General features: G+C 42.8%; 1 protein-coding gene across 3 annotated transcripts in view; it reads right to left on the reverse strand.

Moving 5' to 3' along the window:
- Blmh (bleomycin hydrolase) overlaps positions 1 to 8,603 on the reverse strand; it is a 35,832-nt gene extending 27,229 nt beyond the window's left edge. The window contains exons 1-6 of one of the 3 annotated variants that reach the window (XM_050128696.1): positions 8,393 to 8,603; positions 8,035 to 8,051; positions 4,519 to 4,628; positions 3,663 to 3,804; positions 2,269 to 2,357; positions 946 to 1,038 (exon numbers count right to left, since the gene is read on the reverse strand). In XM_050128696.1, coding sequence (XP_049984653.1) covers positions 946 to 1,038; positions 2,269 to 2,357; positions 3,663 to 3,804; positions 4,519 to 4,596 — 402 coding nt within the window. In that variant the 5' untranslated portion in view covers positions 4,597 to 4,628; positions 8,035 to 8,051; positions 8,393 to 8,603. Of the gene's footprint in view, positions 1 to 945; positions 1,039 to 2,268; positions 2,358 to 3,662; positions 3,805 to 4,518; positions 4,629 to 7,853; positions 8,052 to 8,392 lie in introns of those variants that run through there. The other 2 variants (XM_050128695.1, XM_050128697.1) reach the window with 2 other exon arrangements.
- Positions 8,604 to 10,686: the final 2,083 nt, after the last annotated feature.

Raw genomic sequence — 10,686 nt, forward strand, 5'->3', positions numbered from 1 at the left:
CACTCAGCTCCCATCTTAACCATGGTCTCACCAATGTGCCCACAGGCTGAAGAAGGTAACATATGTTCTTTTCTCAGAGAATTTCCGCTTCATGTCTACTAGTACTGAATATGGAGATTACTAATACTTATCTGCCTTGATACTAAACACTTATTTGGTGACTTTTCAATTTTCTAAGTGTTTCACACATATTACTATTAACAGATACAACCATCGCCAGCTCCTCATTAGAGAAGAAACCCAGATGCTCTGCTGTCCATCCACCTGTGCACACAGTTTCCTACGCCTGGGGAGGTAGCCCCTGCTAGTCACATGGTAAATTCCTACCGCTGGTTCAACTCTTCCCTGAGTTAGTCATTTCCCTCCATGACCACAGAACTCTGTTACACATCTAGAACGCAACTTATTATCATTATTCATGGTTTTCCTTTTCTCCAAAAGACCACACTTGTAAAGCCAGGGAAACAGCTCAGTGGCAGAGCAAGAAGCACTGAGTTTCACCTCCAGTACCGGAGAGGGAAGACAGGAGGGAACGCCACACAAAAACTGAGCTCTTTGAAAGCAGAAACTGCCTTCTCATCTTTATTCCCTCAGTGCCAAACTCACAGAAAGCAGTACTTATGAATGCGTAAAAAGTGGTTTTTATAGAGAACCTAAAGTAGGAATTAAGAAAGCTCAGTACAAGTCCTTAAAACGCAAGGAAGTGTATATTTAATTCTTTTTTCAGCTTTAAAATAAGTAGATTTTGTTGTTATCTTGAGACGGGGTTCCCTGTGGCCAAGGCTGACTGTGAACTCTCAATCCTCTGTCTCTACCTCTAAAGTGAAAAATAAATAGTTCTCATTCAATTAAACATCCATGCAGTGACTGATTCCACAATCAGTTCAGTAGGAGATTCTGAGTGCTTTTTAGACGAGTCACAAAAAGTCCAAAGATTCTTATTACCTCCTCCATCATGGCATCTTGCGTAGATGAGATTTCCCCTTTGGTTGCTCCACTGTGTACCAGGTTCCGGAGCCGTATACAGAATTCTCTCATCTACGATAGAAACGTATTCAGCATTCCAGTAGCTGCACAAGCTGTTAATAAGCCTAACAGATCATCACTAGCTATGCTTGGAAGTGCAACACAGCCAACACCCTGGGCAAAGTTTATAAAAACAAACTGATTTTCCCCAATCAGTCCACTTAAACAGATAGTGAAAAGTACTTTCAATAAGAGCACAAGATTACTCCTAAAGAACACTGGACAGAACTGATCTTCTGCAACTGACAGCCCCCTCTGCGCGTGCATGGGGCAATGTCTGGTTCTGGTGCCCACCACCCTTGGAAAGCAGGAGACGGATCATAGGAGCACTAAACACTCACATACATGTCATTTAGAATCCTATTTGCTGTCCACTTGGCCTTCTCTGCCAGTCACTGTGACTGTGACTATACTAACCTCCAACATGTTTTTCTGTTTCTTTCAATTTTGGGAGAAGTCCCACATTAAAAAGATTCTGAAACTGAACTGCAGTGCTAAAATGACTTGTTCTCAATCAGAATGAAATCCAAAGCTAAGAATTATGATCTTCTAGCCTTTGGATAAGAGACCCCAGAGTTCACTAGGTAGGAAACAGCCTACATCCAATATTGGGGAAACAGAGCTATGCTTATTTTTAAATGCACTCTTTTCCGTGGAGATAACATCTAATTTCAGTCTTGAAGATGTGGGCGGCAGATTTTGGCAACGTCCAGTTCTCAAAAAAGAGATCTGGCAAGAAGAACACCACCGCACAGGGCTTATAATCATCCCTGGGAAAATGTGGAGGAGAAATGATTCATTAGGGTAACTTAAGCCATAAAAAACAGCTCAGTGACTACATCAAATCCTCAGTGGGTGGCTAAACCACACTGATGTGGTCTGGGTAAGCCTAAGAACAAAGCACACTTTTAAGGAAGTCTTACAAATTGCTCTGCTGGCTTCTGCTAGTTCATGAAGTGGCCTCAGCACACCTCCACTAGAAGCCAGTGGGCAGCACGGAAGCCTGTGTGTTCAAGACCCAAGTTAACTGAACCTAGTACTTTTTTCCTTGAATATCTGTAAGAAAACACTAAAGTCAACAGAAACAAAACACAGTAATCTTAACGATTTCTTGAGGTTAATAATGTGTAGCCACACTGCTTTTGATAGACCTTGACATCAATAGTTATCCTGTCTCTGTAAAAAGCCAGTTAGTTTAATGTCAAGTATACTAACCCAGTCCCTCCTACTCATATTCCGTACCTTGTGATTCAGAATATCATTCATTCTTCTGCTTGCCTCTGTCGTATGAGATTCAGGGAAGCATTTCTTAGGGACAACACCATATTTTTCTAAAAGACAACAATTTTAGTGTTCAATAAAGTGAAAATAATTTCTAGTATTAGAAATTCTGTCCAAACTATTGGCTACTTTAAACTAGGCTGTATTAATGAGCAAGGGTGGGGTTTGGTTTATTTGTTTGAGAAAGGGTGGCCTCAAAGTCTCTATGTAGCTAATAACCTTGAACTTCTGCCTCGAGCTCCTGAGTACTGGAGTTAGGGTCACATACCGGGCACAGAACACTAGACCTGGTTTATTCAGCGCTGGGGATGGAACTCAGAGCTCTGTGCACGCCAGGCAGCCCTCTACCGCTGGACTTCATCCCCAGCCCTTACCAGTGTTGTTGGATTGTTTGATTCTAAGGACTGAACCTAGGGCCTCGGGCATGCTGAGAAAGTGCCTTACTTCTGAGTTATCCCTCCAATCCCTTCAACAGACTTTTACCAGGCAGCTATCTGCCTCGAAATTCAGTGTACTATTCCATCTATCGTACTCTATAAAACACTCAGCACGAGGTCTCCCACAAGACATTCTCACACGGACGCAGGGTTTTGTTTGACTGTGTGCTTGCCCTGCTGGCTGGTGTTGCTGTTTGCAGTGCTAGGGATCAGACCCAAGGTCACATGCAGGCCAGGCAGGCACTCTCCCACAGATCTACACCACCAAACCACTTTTCTTTCCTTTTCAGATTTATTTTTGAGTATTTTCCCATTTATATATGTGCACCATGTGTGTCCCTGAGGAGGTCAGTAGAGTGTCTGGAGTTACAGATGGCTATAAACCACCCCAGAGGTACTAGGAACTTAACCTGGGTCTTCTGTAACAGGAGCAAGTGCTCTTAACTGCTTGCCTGTCCTTTAGTCATATTAATATGCTTCTCAATTCCCGGGTGCTTTAAGATTACTTTAGTATGTATGGTGCTTTGCCTGCACGTATGTCTGTGCACCATGTAAAGGCTAGAAGAAGATTTTAATGCACTAGAATTGTAGTTACAGATGGCTATGGCCCACATCTAGCTGCTGGAAATTGAACCTGGGTCCTCTGAAAGAGCAACCAGTGCTTTTCAGTCACTGAGCCATCTCTCTAGCCCCTCAGTGCTTTTTATGAGACGTTACTTCTAATTAATTGTCAAGCCTTCATGGTATTTACTTCCTTATCAGTTATTTAAAGAAAGGGCTTCACATTGAGAATGAGAAGTAAAAATTTGTAGAGCTAACTATGCAGCCTTCTTGGAAGTCAGTTCCACTGACATAACCACAGAGAAATGGCCTATTCCTAACTGCAGAGCTTGCGATTCATTCGGGACAAGCTCTTACCAACGATGTTGACAAGCATGTCCCATTGTCCACCATCATTTGTAGGGTTCATAAGCAAATACTGCACCAGTCTCCCATCTTCAGGCTCTTTTTTCTGGGCTGTATCCACGAAAGCATTCAAGAAGAAATAACAGCGTTCAACCTAAAGTAAAAGAAGATAAGTAAAATTAAAGGCAAAGGGAGTCAATCACATCACTGGCATGCAAGATCAGAAGAATGGGAGCCCTGGGACAACTAAGAACGAAATATATACGTTTTTTTAAAACTGGTAATTAAATATCAGTACTTGGCTTCAAAAGAATATTTGGTCTTGTCTTATATTTGCATATATATTTAAACACACTGCATCCATGTACTGCATATACAGTATAATGTTTAAATAAATCCTATTTTAGAGTCTTTACTCAGTAAACATCTAATGAACAGTTATATTTTAAGGATTTTTAAATGAAATAAAAATATTTACTGCTTTTTTTTCCCCCAGAAAGGTGCTATCAAAAGAAACTGGGTGCTTAAAAATTCAACGACCTAAGTAAAGATGCTAGACAGGCAAACTGCTGAAAACAAAATTTTAATTTTTAAATAAAGAAAACACAGGCAGTGAGTCAATAAATTTGTTACTTCCTCAGAGAGCACAGCCGCCTACCAAACAGAAAGCAGCTGCGGGGCTAGAGTTCAGGGTTAGAGCTTTGTCTGACCCTAGCCTTAGCACCACAAAAGGAAAAGAAGGAAATCAGAATGGTATCACATCTGTAATAAAAAGGTACACTGTAACGAGAAAAGCAAAATAACATAGAGGCTGCCCCTAACTAGGTTCTATTGAAACAAAAAGAATCATGCAAGGTCAGTCCCCTACCTTGTCCCAAAAAAACAGGTAAGATTGACTAAACTCAAATTCTTCAATATTAAATTTTTTCATGAATGGAAGTCTCATAACATTCAAACAAGAAAAGATCCAGCATCGTCCTAAAATGAGAAAGCAAACCGAGAAGTTTATGACTATTTATGGATCACACTGCCCCAACTGTATTTCCAAACACCAGATCCCTAAGATCTGGACATTAAAGACTAAATAAGAAATAAAAGAAACATCAAATGTATTTGTTTTTGAGACAGTCTTATATAGCCCACTATATATAGCCAGGATGGTCTTGAACACCTGATCCTCCTGCTTCATGTCTCAAGTATAATAAAGACATATGTCACAATATTTGGTGTTATTTGATACTAGGAATTGCACCCAGGAATTTGTACATGCTAGACATTCTACCAGCTTAACTACATCTTCAGCCCAGAGCAGAAATATTAAAACCAAATCAAAACAAAAGACATGTAGTGATTGCTACTACATAGTACTCACACACACACACACACTCAAAAACAAAATCACAACAAACGTAACAAAAAACCAACCAGAACCTTTTAGGTCGGGCATGGTGGCTCATACCTATAACACCAGCACTTAGAGACTAAGTGAGTTCAAGGTCAGCCTCGATAATATAGTGAGTTCTAGCATAGCCTAGAAACACTAAAAGAAAATGAACAGAAATCATGAATAAATTGTGTGATGTCCAAAAAGGACAGAGAGGATAAAGAAACTTTTGCTTTTTAAGTTCTTCATAAGACAGTAGTGAAGTGGGAGAACGTCCTTTTTCTTATCGATAATGCCCAGACTGGCAAGGACATGGAAAAACAAGCATCCCCTTCTAAACAGGGAGCTGAGGAAATACAAGTCACCTGAGAACAATTCAGGAATCAAAATCTTAATTTGAAATTAACAAAAACTTTAATTTAGAATGGACAGGGCATCGATGCTTCAGTGAACGTGAAGATTAACATAAAGCTCTTGCCTACACTCCCAAAAGGAGTTGTTTTCAAAGGAGGTATTTGACTAACCAGGGTACATAAAAATTCAAACACATATGAAAAGTCTGGGAGAGCTGGAGCAGGAAGATCACTTCAGCTCAAGAGTTAAAACACATATAATTTAAAAACTGAGACGTAAATGAAACAGCAAAGTGTTTTCCTCTTAAAATCACGTTAACACAGCAAATTAACTACTGTTCCAGGACAGAAATGTGGCTCGGTTGGTAGAATGCTTAACTAGCATGCAATGACCCTGGATTTGTCCTTGGCACCATACAAAGTAGACATGTAGTACATGCCTGGAATCACAGTCCAGCACACAGGAGGTGGAGGCAGAAGGATGAGAAGTTCAAGGCCATTGTTGGCTACAAAGGAGGACCATTTTTCTACTCTATTTTCACAGCTTCACACTCTCTCCATACACCTGGCCATCAGGAGCCACGTTTCAAGCACAGCCCACTATCATTCTTCCATTTAGTATGTCTCTGACAGAGCGATGTTCTAAACCCAAGCATGATGCTGTCCCTGAAGACTTTATGACAAACAGTAAGGACATAAGCATTCCTTCATTTAAATGCATGACCAGAGCTTCTGTAGTTCCATACCAATGTGGGTTTTAGAGGTCTCTTTCCAATGACACCAACATTTCTATGTGAGGTCATGTCCAGGACTTTCAAATGTTTTGCCTCTCAGAAACCGATGGAATCTAGTATCTGTAGGCATCCAAACTAGCATGGACTAGAGCAGCTTCAGACTGGTGCCTCTACCAAAACACGGCTCTACTGCAAGAAAAACCCAGTGTGTCCATCCAGACCTTTGGGAGCCGAGACTAAAGAGGAATGCTCTTCAGGAGGAAAACGCAGGGAAATTTCCAACATATTTGGAGATAATGTTTTTACAGATATGAAACCATTTCTACAACATACAACAAACGAAGGTTTATAAAAAGGCACATGTAAAAATTCTTAAAGTATGATCTCATATTAAAAGCAATCATACAGGGAATAAAGACTTGATGGGTAAACAAATCTACTCTATGTACTTCACAGGTTTTCTACACTGGACAAGAACGCGTCTGTAACAAAGGAAAAAACTTAAATTATTTTTCTGAATAGTGACATCTTTGTTTTAGGCTGGCTTATTTGTACACTGGCTGTCTTCTGAAGACTATTTCTGTTTCTGGGTGAACTCTCAGGATGAAAACATCACAAGAACAAACTACATCACTCATGCACTATTAGTATTTACAGTAAAGAGATACATCACATAAGACCTGATCTGTTCCAGATTAACATTTCCAAGCTTACCCTAGACCACTGGAGCGCTAATGTGATACATTAACTAGGTAAGTCTGTAGCCTGACAGACCTCACCATTCCAAACGCTTCTGAACTAAGGGCCTAGGCATGCCAGGTAAGACCTTTCTACGACATGATTGCAAGGACATGATTTTTTCCTTTAAAATTTAAAAATCATTCTTACTAAGGTATAATTTACATACAGCAAAACATTACTCATGTTAAATGTAGCCTTATGAGTTTTGAATTGCTCTAAGTAGCAATAATGTGTTTTCTGTAAGTACACATGGGCTTGGGGTAGTAGCAAAACAACGAAAAATAATGGAAGGTCTCTTTAGTTCAATTTTCTTGTGAGACTATTTCTCCTCCTTGAATTCCTGGATAACCAATCTCTCACAGTAGATGTATTTCTAACAGTGGTAAGTGGACAGCATACAGCAAAACAAGAATTCTCAGCCAGCAAGGAATGAGAACTCAAGAGTATTACAAAGTGACCTATGAGCACAGTAACTCCAGCTGTAGCCACGGAGCACATTTTAAAATAATAGCCAATGACATTCTATTGTAACCATATTCAGGTTTTTCTGTTTTATATATTTGGATTTTAGCACGATTCTGGGAAGTCTTCTAGAGTAAGGATATCTTTGGATGGACTACTTGTGACCAAGGGCATAGCTCATCTTTGCTTTAGGTTTATCTGTATGCAATCTTTCTCCACATCTGTTTCTAGCTTCTGCTACTTCTGAATGAACTATTAACATAAAAATTGCTTGGGAACAAGCCACATATACCCAACATCACATAACATCAAGACAATATGGCGATAGGTATCCAATGGCCATCATCCATCTGTCACTTTAGTGTTCAAACTAAAAGCTAACAGGCCTTGGGCCTGCGTTTTCTTGTGCCTCTCCTCTGGTTTATTACGACTTCTTTCAAGGTGTTACAAAGCTGTTCTCCCAAGGCCATTTTTAGGACAACAAAACAGACTGCTGTCAGTCAAGTAGGGAAGAAGTCGAAGACCTCACCAGAGCTCTTCTGGTTGGTAACTGGCTTGCCTTCCTGAGGCACAACGTGCTGGAACACATGCTGAGCACCCTGGACCGTGGCCCTCTTCAGACAGATGTCCAGCAGATCATGGGTGGTCCCGACATTCTGGGCAAGTACGAACTGAGGGTCTGAATTTAGTTTCTGGATCAGAGCAGTTACCTTCTCCGAATTCAGTCCTGTGGGGAGATCAAATGCCATTATAATCATAACATACCCCCTTCCAAATAAATAAATAAATAAAGAGGCTGACGAGGGCAGCTTTCGGATAGGATCACTGTAGATCCTAGATTTAACTTCGCAAGAGCAACCTAGAGAGTGCAGAAACCAGAAAGCCCTCCCACAGTGTCCTGCAAGACGCTGTCTTTCCCCGCTCCCAGCCCCCCGGGAGGGCTACACCCCCGCCCTCGCCTAGGTCTCCCCACCACTACCACCCCCGGCCTTTCACCGCAGGGCCTCACGGTCCGCGGAGCCTGGGAGAGGACCCTGGAAAACATTCGCGGGAAGAGCGGCGCCTCACCCGCGTTGTTCATGGCGCCCACGCTTCCTCGTGGGGAAACGTTAGTTTTCGGGGTCCTCAGGTGAGCTCTGGGGTTACACTATAGCCCGCTGCCTAGCTGGCCGGACCTAGTTCTCGCACCCGGAGAGCCGGAAAAAGGAAACCCGCTCAATGGTGGCCGAGAGAAACGGGGTCCGCGGAGGGACAAAACTCCCCCCCTCGCGTTGCTGAGTCAGCGCCGTCGGGGGCTGGCCCCGCCCGGGGGAGGGCCGACGGGGGGCGGCCTCGCTCACGCTAGGGCGGGCATCCCAGCTCGGGCGCGGCCGGGCGAAGCCACCCACGTTGGCAGCCCCGGTCGCCAGCATTGCTCACTCTTCATCCCAGCGGCGCCCTCCGCCATCTGTGATCCCTCTTCCTAGCCACAAAGGCGTCCTCCCGGGATCCCAGGCTCACAGGGGAAGTAGGCTGAGGATTTCGTGCTGAGCCCAGATCCCTCACATTCTAACTTTGGGGAAACTAATGCCCAGAGGTTTTTTGAGAAGCCAAAGGGAGGCTCCAAGAGATGAGAAGGAATGAGAGTCCCAAAACTTGGCATAGGACCTTGGGATGGGTTGGCAGGTCTCAAGAAATCCACCCGAAAGCTTTTCCTGCGGACACTCATCTGACCAATCTGTTCATTTTTCAAGTGCAACTTGTTGCTTGGATTCTAGTGAGAACAAAGTTCTTGTATTTGAAAGGATTTTTGGAACCGATCTCTTTCCCACCCACCCATAAGCTACAACCACGGTTCTACAAATGCACATCTGCTCGTTTCATCTACACATTCTGGGCATCACAAGGCTCAGGAGCGGCTCCCACTCAGCCTGGCTTGTGCTAAGGAGAAAGACTAGGTCAACTGTGTGCACCATCCCCTCGCCAGTATCTACAAGACCTGTGAAAGAAACACACACCCCTCGAGATAACTAATCAGTTTTCCAAGATTAGGTGGGTGGAGCACTGCATATAAAATAAGTTCAACTGTACCCTTACTAAGCTGTTTCCGTGAAGCCTAGAATCTAATTTTTTTGTTTTGTTTTGTTTTTCAAAACGGGGTTTCTCTGTGAAACAGCCCTGGATGTCCTGGAACTCCCTCTGTGTAGGCCAGGCTGGCTTTGAATTTACAGAGATTCCCCTCCCTGCCTCTTTCTCTTGAGTGCTGGGATTAAAGGCGGCGTGTGCCACCACCGCTCAGCCTAGAATCTGAGTCTTAAACTGATAATCGACGGTTCAGAGGAATTCCAATATTTGGAAAAAGTCAAATGCAAACACCCATCTGTCACTTGAGAATGCAGTCTCTGTGTCCCTGAGAGACTTCACTGAAGGCTGGCAATGTGACAAAGCCACCATCTTCAAGGGAGCCAGCCCATCAGCTACCCTAGTCTGAGATTTTCTTCCCACTTTCTGAAAAAGAGAAACAAGCTAAAACTCAGGCTGAGAGAAAGCATCGCCCATCTCACACAATCAAGTTCAAGCTTCCTGCCCAACACAAATCATAAGCATTTACTCAACATCTACCACAGATCATATCCTTGGCAAGCTCCCGATGATATGAAGATTAAAAATTTTAATCTTGTCCCCAACAAACTCATGATGTAGGCCTGAGAGATGACTCAACGGATAAGAGCACTTGCTGCTTTTCCAGGGGACCCAAATATGGTTCCAAACACCCAAAATCACTCTGGAGGATCCAACACTCCCTTCTGGCTACCATGGGCACATATATACACAGACACACACACACATAAAAAAAAATCTTTTTTTTAATGTGGTGGGAAAGACATTGGACTTAATCTCTAATAACCACACAATAGAGCTGTATAAGTAGCAGCTAGTAGTTAGAGCCAGATGCCAGGAAGAAAAAAAAGGAGGCGGGTGATAGGGTAGAATAGTAGAATATTTGCTTAGCATGCATGGGGACCCTGGGTTAAGTCCCCAGCACCACAAAAAGAAAAAGGGGACAAGTGATCATAATTTTGAAGAGTGGATGGAATTTTACAGGACAGAGAATGAGAGAGATGGCATTCAAGGTAACAGTGAAGACAAGGCGTGAACCGCACGACGCCTTCAGACTGAGGCCTCTGTGCATCACAATCTGATGTGGTTAAAAACAAAGACTGTGTTGAGATCAGAGGCCAGATGCACACCCGGGAAGGTAGGTTTGGGCTGAGATGTGAAGGGTTTTATATGCCACACCTGAGCACCTGGACTTTATTCTGGGCTTAATTAGGAGTCAAAAATAGTTTTAAACAAAGGAGCAATGTTCTCAGATCTGTGTG

This window comes from Alexandromys fortis, unplaced genomic scaffold, assembly GCF_014885135.2.
Source record: "Alexandromys fortis isolate MF-2015 unplaced genomic scaffold, M_Fortis_MF-2015_v1.1 scaffold_80, whole genome shotgun sequence".
Classification (NCBI taxonomy): domain Eukaryota; kingdom Metazoa; phylum Chordata; class Mammalia; order Rodentia; family Cricetidae; genus Alexandromys; species Alexandromys fortis.